General features: G+C 34.0%; 1 protein-coding gene across 6 annotated transcripts in view; it reads left to right on the plus strand.

Moving 5' to 3' along the window:
- The window catches only part of gus (gustavus), a 122,729-nt gene extending 109,564 nt beyond the window's left edge, over positions 1 to 13,165 (plus strand). For all 6 annotated transcript variants that reach the window (XM_067356351.1, XM_067356353.1, XM_067356356.1 and 3 more), the window contains 4 exons: positions 3,457 to 3,689; positions 3,843 to 4,173; positions 4,299 to 4,457; positions 4,629 to 13,165. In XM_067356351.1, coding sequence (XP_067212452.1) covers positions 3,457 to 3,689; positions 3,843 to 4,173; positions 4,299 to 4,457; positions 4,629 to 4,780 — 875 coding nt within the window. In that variant the 3' untranslated portion in view covers positions 4,781 to 13,165. The remainder of the gene's footprint in view (positions 1 to 3,456; positions 3,690 to 3,842; positions 4,174 to 4,298; positions 4,458 to 4,628) is intronic.
- The last annotated feature ends 45 nt before the right edge of the window (positions 13,166 to 13,210 follow it).

Here is a 13,210-nt window from a genome sequence, read left to right on the forward strand (position 1 = left end):
AATTTCAGATAGAATTTATAGAGGATATGTCAGATTAGGTTAATCAAAAAGTTCAGATTTTCGATAAAAATACGTTTATAATAATAATAATAATAATATATTTTTAATCTTTATTTTTTTTTAATACGATTTAATTTTAATTTAAAAATTAATGCATTGAAGAACAGCTTATTAACCGCACGTGCACGAACCTCTCTTAGTCTGATATCCTTATCACTAAAAATTGAATTCAGATATATGACAAAATTAAACTTTAATTTGTTGCTAATTTATTACTGTAATCATGAATTTATTACTCCTACATATTCGTAAGAAATTAATATTAAAATTGGAAATGCTGACTTAACATTAAGCTGACATTCTTATTTCTGAAAAATATGTTTAGAAAAAAGTAATTTAAAAAGTAAATATATTAGAATTTAAAAAAATGTTTTGCTCTATCATTCTGCAAAAAAAGGACCAAAAAAATTAAATTTAAATTGCAAATATAGATAATGATGTGGCATTTACAGTGGAGGCGCTGAATATCCTCCCAGCGTAAGTTTACAATATATTCATTAGTATTCTGTAAAGTCTTACAAAGAATGGTTCAACATTTGCGGTCAATCTGTTCTTTGTTATCCTATTTTTTTCACCACTTCTATTATTTTTATATTTATTTTTTAAATATTTTTTATACAATCTAAATTTCTCTTCTCTTTTCTTTCGTATTTTCTATCAAATCGAAAAAGGTCTAAAATTATTTTTTTTTTGCATTCCGATAATTACATTTTTTGTTTTTATTCCTTTTTATATTATCTTATTGCTTTCCGATAGGTCTTTTTTAAACAAAATATTTAATTACAAAATCTAATTTTTTCCGTTTCTGATAAATTACAAGAATACTTTTTTTCAACTATATAAAAAAAACTACTTGACAGAATGTCTTGCAATTTTATATGTGCTCATGGAATAAACAAGATACATCATTTTACCTAAAATCGCCATTCTCGCTGTGCAATTTACGTATCTACATCCGCCAATAGAAATTAGTTTTATGGCTGATAAGCGAATAACTTCAGCTTTTTTGTGCTACTACGTCATTAACACAATAAAATTAGCCGTTTTTTAACCTCTGAATTTCCTCTCAAATACAATTGATAAAGAATTAATAATTTGCCAAATATAATAATTATTTTACTTTGCGAAAATTCATGCAATTATTATAAAGCTCTTTGAAGTCGCCCATCTTTAATCTTACATATACTCGTCAAGTTATACCGTGTACACTGCTAATGAGGTTCAACGCCGCCACAATGTAATGATCGTCGCGGCTAATTACTTGCCGCGCACGACGATTATCATTAAGAGACTCACGAGTCTGTCTCAAGTCCGCGGGCAATTTCCGCCAAGAATAGTTACCGCTGCTCTCCGATTACCTGCCATTTTCCTTTAACAACGCAGTTTTCGCTTTTTCCAAATCGCAATTTAAATCTAACAGAAATTTTTATGCAATCTAAATCTTAAAAAGAAACTTCTTCGGAAATTTTTTCAACTTTTGTAACAAAACCAATTTAATAATGATAAATGATAAATATTCGAATATTCACATGATTACTTCTTTTCATGAATACTTAAAGTAGCCTATCCAGAATATTCGTAGCCTGAACAGGAGTCGAGTGTAAAATGGAAAAAGAGACACGATTGAAAAGAAATATAAAAAGATTTAAATAGGGTCGTGAAAAGATCCGTTTCTTTCATTTTATAAAAACTTCAGAAATACCGAAAACCTTTTTAACGTTTTCTTTCTGCAAAGAGGCCAAGTTCTAATAGCTATTATTTTCTTTACTATTTTTCTTTTTTTTTTGTCCCATTCCAGTCCTTTCTTTAAATCCCAAATTCCGAACAGGTAAAATCTGGATCACAAACGAATTCTTGAAGAGAGTTTTTAGAATCTTTGAAAAAAAATGTTTTTACTATACAAGGTATGTCCAAAAAATAACAGGATAATTTTGTTTCTGTAAATGCTATGTACTAACATTTAATGCCATTTTGAAGTTTCATGTGTATTTCAACAAATATCGATATTTCATGAGCATCGCACAGATTATAGCGGTCTCATTGTATAAATGACAATATCTCAATGCACCTCGTCACGAAAATGAAGCAATATCAAATTTTATTTTAAACTCGATGAAATCACGATGCATATCTGTGAAATATCGAAATAACTACGAAGACGATTGTCTGTTCCAAGCGTCTGTTCCACCTTGGAAGATGTAAAGATGGTGGGAAAATCTCGACGACGACGAACGATCGGTGCATTCGAACATAGTTTCAAAAGATATCATGAAAAGAATTCGTTAAATATTGGCAGCTAATTCAAATATGAGCGTGTTGATGAGTTGGCAGAGAAATTTAATTTGTGTGTCAAAATTTACGGTTTGCAATATTTTACGCAATGATTGGAACAAGCGGAAGATCTATTCTCAATTTGTGTTGCATTCACTGACAGAGTACCGCGGTCGTACATGAGTTTTTGGCGAAAAAACAAATAATGATTGATTAGCGCGACGCATTGAAATGTTATATTTTGAACAAAGAAATATTCTACAATGTTAATCAGTTGATATTGAAAGATTATAAAGAAATGTTTTAAGTTCTTATAAAAATTTAATAAAATTAATTAATTTCTCTTATTGCCAGTGTTTACCGATAATCACACAGATATAATTATTAACGTAAAGATCATTGAATTAAATATAATAAAACGTAAATTTTAAATTTTATTTTAATCAATTATATTTTCTTTTTGTATTTGATATTTTTAAGGCTAAATTATGCGCAATGTTCTAATTGTTTTTAAATGTTTGTTTCGTCTAAATCGATAATTAGTCCGATGTTATATGTAATGTGTTGTCAATATAATTACAACAGAAGCGTAAGTCACTCACGATTGTTAATTGCTTGTGCTATTCGAGGCTAGCTGGATTGATTCAGTGTTGATAAACAGAGCACGAGTAGAAGCAACAGTCCGAGAAAACGATAGTTGTACAACAGACGTGTGTAATCGCGCTTGGTTTTGAACATTGATCTTAACGAAAATAATAAAAATAATAACTTGCAATAAAAGTTGCATTATATATGCTCAGTTTTATATATTTCTACATATATACAGTAATACATCAAAATTTAATATACAATTCGATATCTAGAAAAGCCTTAGATATTCGTTAAGAACGTTAGATTGTGTGGTTTATAGATCCCTATAATGAGAAAAAGAGGTAAAGATTATTTTATTATAACATTTAATAGAGTTTGTAATATTGGTCAAGATATTTGCGTTAAACTATTGCATTTAAATAACTTTATTCACCAGTGCATAATAATAAAGGCGATAAACGTAGATGTATGAATCACATAAACGAACGCGTAATGGAAATCATAACATCTGATCGGAATTGTCTTTTCTTTCAGGCGGCGTGAAGAGCATGAGCCGGGAGAGTGGTGCCGGATCAGGCGGCGGAGTCGGCGTTGGCGGTGGCAATAACACGACGTTTACACGATCGGTGGTATCGCGCGAGCTGGCGCAAGACTATTCGAGACCAGCGCGTCTTGATGTACTCCTCGACATGCCGTCTGCCTCGCGAGAAACGCAGATTAATCATAGCTGGAATGCCGACGACCGTAGTCTAAACATATTCGTCAAGGTATTGAATAATATAACAACTACACGACTTTGTAATTATAATTTATCTTTGTATTAAGTCGGATGACTCTGTTGATAAAACTATCAAGATGCTACTTCGAAATCATAAAAGTTAGTTCTACTGAATTGACTGAATTTCTGTTGTGTCTTCTAGGAGGACGATAAGTTAACATTTCATCGACATCCCGTTGCGCAAAGTACAGATTGCATACGAGGAAAAGTGGGATACACCAAGGGTATGCACGTGTGGGAACTTAATTGGAGCACGAGGCAGCGAGGCACGCACGCCGTCGTAGGAGTCGCAACGGCGGACGCACCTTTACACAGTGTCGGCTACCAAAGCTTGGTCGGAAACAATGAGCTTAGTTGGGGTTGGGATCTCGGTAGAAATAAACTCTATCACGATTCAAAAAACAACAACGGTGTGACGTATCCGGCCCTCCTAAAACCCGACGAGACATACATCGTTCCTGATAAGTTTACGGGTAAACGTTTCTTGCCTAGCTATTCGCGCGTAGAAGACCTTTGCACGTGAATCTGTCGATTATCATGCAAAGTGCGTTTGCAGAAAGACTTCCTTTTCAAACTTATGTGTACAATTTCTCCACAGTGGTGCTCGACATGGATGAAGGTACGCTGGCATTTATAGTGGACGATAAGTATCTTGGAATAGCCTTTAGAGGACTCAAGGGAAGAAAATTGCACCCCATTGTGTCTGCCGTCTGGGGACATTGCGAGATCACTATGAAATATATCGGCGGACTTGATCGTAAGCAAATAATTCATAGAATAGCAATTGTAAAACTGTATGAATTTTGAGAACCAAATTTTTTTTCGTTTCTTTAGCATTCATCTGATTCATTCTATCGATGCATCTTTACCGCGTATTACTGCGCATACTTTTCTTAATTTTGTCTTAACTTTCTTGTCTTTTCTGCAGCTGAACCTTTGCCTCTCATGGATCTCTGTAGAAGAGTGATCAGACAGCGAATCGGAAAAGAAGGCAAAGATGTATTAGAAGAGAAGATCAACGAGCTGAACCTACCACAGACGATGAAGACTTATCTGATGTTCCGCGACAGCAGGAGGTAACCACCGAGTCAATCTCTTCATATTCAACACAACATCTCTTCGAGATGCACCACGATTATGACTGCGAACATCACCGTGCTGCAACATTGCCACTACGACGCACAGGCGACCGTCCGCTATCCCCTCGCATACCACCAAGGACAGCAACCCTTTAGCCGCGTGTCTCCGCTAATCAAGCGCGCGATGATCAACAGACTGGCATGTGTCATGCGACAACGCGTTGAGACGCGCCCACGAGAAGGTATTTTGAAAGAGCAACGCCGAAATACCATATTGATAACGACTCGTGGCGTTCTGATCAGGACAGGTCGTGACGACCGCAATCCTCATCGTCGTAATCGTTATCACCGATGTTTTCACTCTTAACCACGATGGCGACGTAGTTGAGAGACCAAAAAAAAAAGAATGAGAAAAAAGGGGCTTCAAACGCGATTGATAAAGGAACATAGTTTTGAATTTAGGTGATATTGTTGTTTTATGTTATCTATACGATTCTCTTTTACCATAAAATTGAGAAATATTTATTAATTATTAGAATTATGCTGAAAAGTGGCGGTTTGGCATAGCTTTTACATCAGCGAACATTATGCGCGCGCACATTATGCGATTTGTTTCAGTATTCGCCTTATTGACGATACACAATTATAGTAGACGATATTGTGCGAAATGACGGCGATGCAATTTGTGCGAATTCGGAGACACGTGGTTGGAGAAGGAAGGCAAAGGGGTTATGTAAATACATGAAGAAACTACAGCGCTTCGCAGTTGGCCAGTAAAAAGTTAGACTTAGTCAAGCCTGGGAGGCTGATACGGACGTGTTGCTTTGCTTACAATCGTTGGTCGATAATGGATAGCGGGCCTGCTCTAAGTCCAGCGATGACAGAAAAACATTGTCGGAGCAACAAGAGGGGGGAAGTGCGAAGAAAGAAAACAAGAGATGCAAGAAATCTTTGCAGCGAGAAATGTGATCTTAATCGCATGATCATAGAACGATTAATTCAATTCGGAGAAGTGTGTATAGTGATGGATATCGGGCAGCCACCTTCCAATAAACTCATTTTTCAAATATTTTCTAAGCATGCTAGGTCTAATAAAGTATAGTGATGTGTGCATGTATCGTGGGTGGATATAAAGGAAAACAAACGACGAAAAAAAGTTACGAGGAAAAGGACAAAGACAAACAACCCTGCCATAATCTTCTCTTCAGCAGTGTTCAAAACGTAGACTTTTGCAGTTGTGAATTCTGCGAAGGAGAAATCAAGTGACGAATGCAAGGAGGAGGATGGGTAAGCATGTAAAACTGGCGCTGTGGTGGATCGGATAAAAGACGTTTAAGTAAATTAATAACAAAAAGCATGTTACTAAAATTAATTATTCACATCTAATTGATTTAAAGTGCTCCAAACTTGACTTGCGAAAATAGTATGTATTTAACTAATGTTTAAGAAGAAGCGAATGAACACGGGCATTGGCACAAATTATTCCAAACGCGAATTAAACCTGTCGTGGCTAATCGCTGTGTAGTAAATATAATCCGATAAGAGGCGCCAAATAAACCGATAATATCGGATTATACTTATCACGAATTAATCATCGTAACGATTATCAGATTATCGATCATAATAGTTACAATGAAAACAATGACGACGATAAATAATGATGCTGATTATATCGAGTGTGTAACTATTATACTATTAGCATGACAAATCTTACGACTGGTCCCTAGTATCTCTTTACTCTTACGTTTGTCGCTTAGGTTAAAGACAATGCCACCGTTGATTTGTATATATAGATATATTGATAATACTGTACGACGAGACGTACGTGTGTATTGTGGATGATGATTGTATCCGTAACTGCGGAGCAGGCAAACCGAATGCGAGAATGATACTGTTCTTCATCTTTTCATACAAGTGAATTAATTGTCTCGCGTCGTCAAGCCTTCTAACATTTCGATATACCTTGCTTCACGCGAGCCTAATGCGGTTTCGAAATCACTTCAATTGTTAAAAGAGCTGATATTGTGCGTCGTTGTTTGCATCTTTATCATAAGCTCGTCTGACTCGAATCGCATCGCGTCTTCCAAATTATCGTCAACCGTTCCAAGCCTCGTTGGACGCAAGCCACGTTTGCTTTCGTATTAATATATCTTCGCGGTTACCTTCCTTCTCATTGTCAGTCCGATCTCTGATGATCTGTTTGGATGAGCCTCTTACTCGTTCGCCGCTGTCCGACACCACAAAGCAAGCGGCAATTTTTTAATCGTTTCATTCGATCATCGGAAGCATTTTTAAAAGCGCACACACGATCTCGCACTCGGGAGCTTTGGTCGCGCGGCTCTGCGGTCCTCAATACGCGCACTACACCCGACGGCGTAATCTGTCAGCAATATTGGCTGTGACAGCTACCGATCGCGGTGTTCGCAATTCTTCTATTGTAATCTGTTAGCAATGTTCGCCTTCGCTACTTCTCATGTCGCGGGATGTGCAGAGGAATTACACGAATCTGTAATGCGAACGGCCGAATCACAACGGAGGCGAGGACGACTCAACCTTTTCGAAGGACGTATCGTCTCTCTCACCAACACGTCGAAAGTAATTCATGTAGTGGGGAATACACTGGGGAATATAAGAAAGAGATGCTGCGAGGACGGCAGGGGACTTCTGCGCGAAAGAGAAGTCGTCCTCGTTGTCTTTACCGCATGGCAGAACGCATAATTTACTTTGTCATCTTTTATTCGGCGCCCGTGCACGAAGGCAAAGACGACGAAACAGTTCTCTCCGACGAAGCGACTTTGCGTACGATAGCAAACTCGATTCTAAGTAAAGTACATATAAGAGGGACACACAAGAAGCATACCCGGAGGATGCGCGTCGAGCGTTCATGATTTAATGTACATTCATTCATACATGTCATTCATATATCGTTATACATACGCGAGAAAATTGAGGAAAAATAATATACGCGCGTGCACACCCTCAGAGAGAAAGAAAGAGTGAGAGAGAGAAAGAGAGAGAAAGAGAGGAAGGTTTTTTTTCTGCAAGTATACTTACTGCTACCATTTGAACCGATACTGTTTTATATGAATTATTGCCTATAGCAAACGCGTGTCACGAGCCGAGCATGAGAGAGGACAAATAGGACTAGAATATTGTACAAAATTATTATTAATGATTAATATTAATGCTATTATTGTATCGATCCCAATAGTTTAATTAATTATTCGGTCGTCGTTATCGTGTTAGTCAGGTATTTACAGATATTATGATAATTGTGGTTTCAGTTTTTGTACGGATAGGAAGAGAAATGTGCATGCGATCGATCGAGATAATAATCGAATTTAACAAATGGACAAGAAAGAAAATGTTCTTTGATTGCTTTCGACCGTTTTAAAGTACATGTGATGTACTGTGAACAATTTGAATTTATTTCACCGGTATCTGAAACGATAGTTTGCTTTAACTAAATTAAATGGCATGGAACAAACTTATATTTTAACCGCACAATTGTTTCGAGTTTCTTTACAATATTCACAATATTTAAGTTTATCTCGATTCGAGAAATTTAATTCACATTTTATCTTTAAAAATGTTTTAATTTTACTCAAAAGTTAGTTTCTGACGTGAATTATTATATACATATGTTCTTCATTAATATTTTTTTTTTTTTCAATATTTCTTTATAAATTATTTTAAAATGGAACACCAACTTCTGTCATTTACTTTCTGTTATTTAATCTAAACATATTGTTTATCGATCAGTTAAAACTCGATATAAAGTTGAAATTTATATTAATTGAAATTGATTATTTGTTTTCTTTTGATATAGATATTTTCTCAAATAGAAAATTAGTTCTTTATTTCTTATGGTTACTTAAAAAATAAAAAAAAATGTAAAGTAAATAATTGATAAAACTGATATATATATATATATGTATATGTATATGTATGTATATGTATATGTATGTATATGTATATGTATGTATGTATGTATGTATATGTATATATGTATATATATATACATATACATATGCATATATCAATATACATATAATACTTTATATATGTATATATTTTATATACTATATACAGGGTATCTCACACTAACCACACCACATTACATTACGTGTGTGTATATGTATATATAAAGTAATCATACATAAATATTTTGGTTTGTTTGTTTATAAATTTTAATCTCATGATTTTGTACATTTTGTACGATTTTTGAGATAAAGTTTTTATGAATTTACATTTATTTTATATTTTGACAGTAAGCTCCCTTATTTTGTTTCAAGGAATGTGAAAAAAATTTGAAAAGATAGTGGTTGAATTAACTTGACTTTTATCTACATCGATCGATTGCATACAATGATAAGCACAGACAAGCTTGCTTTTTAACAATGAAACCGCAAGAGCATCGGATTCCTTTTTATGCGCCGTGGAAAGTGTTCCAACAAAATTCACGTGGCTGTTGCGAGGATTAATTTCCGTGAACTGCCTGCCCACCTGCCCTTGCAAACTACGTTGCCTCGATAAATGTGTCTAATTTATTGATGATGCGATAATTAGCAATTTATTAGTTTTATTTGGCAGGATAAATGAATATTGGCTTAATTGAATGCTAGTAATCTAAAAGACAAAGTATGTAAGAAAGAGAACATGTGAGTTCGTTGGTATGCGTAATTGAATGTATATTTGCACGTATGCATGCGCGAATACTTTGGATATTTGGTATTTACAATTTATGTTCTCCTTCCGCTTTTTCGTTCTCAGATTGTTATCGCTTGATTTTAAATTTTATCAAAGTATCGTATATTAGGTAATCCAAAAAATAAATTTCGATTTTCTCATAATAATAGCTCAATAATTGCTGTAGAATATATTATTGTTTGGAATAATATATGTTATGTATCACATTTTGAAGCGTGATATTTGCTCCTTTTAAGTCTCTGTGTTAATTATTTTATGTTTTCTTGTCGTTTAATGTTCACTGCGATAATAAACATGAAAAAAAAGATTTTCATATATGATTATATGAACAAAGATGCTGGAACTATATATATATATATGGTATATATATATATATATATATATAAGCTTAACCAAATACTCGATCGAATTAATGACACGTTACATTCTACTTTATTAGCCATTTTACGCTATAATAATCTCATTGGAGCAAAATAAATTAATTTTCCAAAATTTCAAATGTCTTATACACGTCATAAGAAGCGAGATTGAAGGAATGACAAGATTGAAATGTATCCAAATTTACTATTTGGAGATATGTTCTCTTGAATATTTGTTTTGAATATTAGCTATTAATTTTACAATTTTTTCTTATTCATAAAAATTTACAATTATGAAACTCAAAATATCAATCTTTCACCGATAGATTAGCATCTCTTATAGCCAAATTTTTTTATAATAAAAAATTGTAGGAAATTCCATGTTTCGGCTGTTATAAAATATTTGGTTGTTAGTGCAATGTCTCTATCAACTGAGCTAACGCATTTCATAAAAATGTATTTCTATGCATTTTTTATGGAAAAAAATTTTATTTAATTAAATTTTATTTTAATCGATAAAATTTATTTGACGCAGAGATAGAAAAGATAGAATTTGACGCTAAAAGTAAAAAATTGAAATTTATTTGCGGGCAACCTAATGTAATGTCTTTGCGTATGATCAATTTTTAATTGAATATGAGATAATAATACGTGATTTCCTTCAATATTTTAATTACTCGTTCCTCGACCAGTGTATCGATTAACAGCATCGCAAATCGAATATCGGGTCAAAACTTTCGTTATATATTCTAGATCAATTATCATATTATTTAGAATTAGACATTTATATTTGTATAAATATTTTTAACGAATGTCTAATTTTTTATCAATTTTAAATTTAAATAACCGGGAGAAGAACTCACTTATAAATCGGATAGCCGAGCGTCATGAGCCTAGTTTGTTATGATGCGCGCGGTAAGGAGAGAAAAGTAGGCGTCGACCACAAAAATCGGCCAAGAAGATTATTCCGAGCACTGTATTAACATATTGCGTACGACATTTCGTTCTTGAAGCTGAAATATTTTCCTTTGAAATATTTTTTTTTCTTTCTGCACTCTGACAGGCATTTGTTTCAGGCTTGTTTTTGTTAGAAATCATATATTTTATGATTCATATAATATTATATAACAACCAGATTGGGTGACTAAATTTGTTATAATAAAAATCATGAAAACGAAATATCTCGTGACTCGCACGCAATGCGTTATAACATAACAGAATCCAGCCAATATGCGTCATCGAACAATTTAAATCTAGATTTGGGGATTCAAGTAGGATTTCCTAAGTTTCTTTTTTTCGCCCTTTTTCAATTTCGTTTCAATTTCTCTCCTTTTAACCTTTTGAGTGTAGAGCGCTCCAGAGCTAAGCGCTCAATACGAACGACATGCAATCCGCGCTAACAATTGCTGTGGACGGTTGATTTTTATTTTTTTACACTGATAATTTTTATTTGTGTTGAGAATATAAATCGAAAAAATTTGTTAATGCATATATGTGTTCATGACACTCAAAGGGTTAACAGGGCCTTATCAACAAACGTGTGTCTAAGGCAGATCTCTTCATAATCTTTGTAAGTGCAGACGGAACCCACGATGGTAAAATTCGCATAGAATTGAAAAATGAATTGATCAAGCTATTCATCTTGCGAATCGATTCGAATTATATTCAGGTTGCGAATGACTCGATATTCGCTGAGCGACGATTAATTATTGCGACTAATTACGGTTTTATGACGAAAGAGCGGAAAGTGACGGAATTCGTCGTTGGCTGCCAAGACTACTCCGAGTCAGCCGCGTAAATGTATCTCACGATACGTTCTTTTTTCTTAAGTTTTTAAGGCAGCGGGCCTATCTTAAAAAAAACAAAATGTAAAAATTAAAAAAAAATTGAAAATGAAACAGAAAATTGAAAATGAAACAGAAAATTGAAAATGCGTAAAATACTAAATAAAAATGTGAAGAATATTAAACAAACACTGTTATAAATCCAATTTTATACTAAAAATGACTTTAAAAAATTTATAAAATTACAATATCGGCTCGATCACAAAATCAAACTGAAGCTATAACTAGAAGCCGCAGAATGTTGTGTGACCTATAAAATAATTGCGTACTAAGATATACTTATCTCTCCGTGATCGCGTTATGATGTTTAATGATGTCCGACAACTGGTATTAATGTTACTTTACGTAACGTACGCAAATACATTAAAAAAAAAAACTGCATTAAAGCGGATTATACATTGCGCCACTGATATATAAGATATAAGAGAATTACTTGGCTGAAAGCATCACTTATATCATCACTCTAACGCAATGTTGTTGATTTCATGCGTTCACGGAATACAAAATTGTAAAGTGCGCACCCTTTAACGTATATGTTATTAATTATAATATATGCGTTAAAAACGAGAATACATGAAGTTTTGCGAATTACGAATTTATTACTTTTACAAATGACATAGTGAAATAATTGTTTCGACAGATGCGTACACACTCTGGCGCTTCTTTACACTATTTTTTTGTCGGAAAAATAATTATGACGCATGTGTTAACAAATTGCAGAATAGGCCCGCTGGGTTGAGTTCCAAAATTCCACTTGTCAGTCAACTCTACGGCATAGAGAAATAATGATGCGCACGATAAGCTAGAAGAATTTATCTTCTGAGGATTCTAGCTAACACACAACTGAATGCAATGTAAATTTCTTATAAGACTAAGATTAAAAGAATAATATTCTTTTAATCCATTTTGGAAGTAAAAAAGCATGTTGCCTCTGGATATACTTTACCTCGAATAAACTCCAACAGTATATTACTTCGACGTTTGGAATACGATGGTGGATCTTTTCTTTAGAAATAGAGTTTTGGAACGCAGCCCTGGACTGTTATAACGAGCGATCTCACGTCTATTAAGTAAGTTTACGCGTTTAGCGTGTTATGTAACAGCGTACCATATAACAGTGACACATAAATTGAAATACAAAACTTCTAAGCATATAATGCCTTAATGTTAATGATAATATTGGATGCGTTATTGTATAATTAGCTGACGGGAAGAGGGGCGATACTTATTGAAAGGAGGAGAACGAAAACAGGCCAACACACAAAATGCCGAAGACGCGATCGATGTCTCCATTTTGTTCGCGATATTTGATATTTTCTTATAATTCCGATGACAAGAGAGAAACAGTGTGTAAGTGAAGCGTGTCCCATAGCAAACTGCTATCTAAAATAGTTAAAGCTAGATATATTGATGTTTAGCTGATAAAAAACAAAACAAAAGCATATTGTAATTAAAATTAAAAAGTCATTAATATCTCCGGTCTTTTTATTCACCCAATCATCACCCTCTTATCATGCG

The sequence above is a fragment of the Linepithema humile genome, chromosome 5, assembly GCF_040581485.1.
Source record: "Linepithema humile isolate Giens D197 chromosome 5, Lhum_UNIL_v1.0, whole genome shotgun sequence".
Lineage (NCBI taxonomy): Eukaryota > Metazoa > Arthropoda > Insecta > Hymenoptera > Formicidae > Linepithema > Linepithema humile.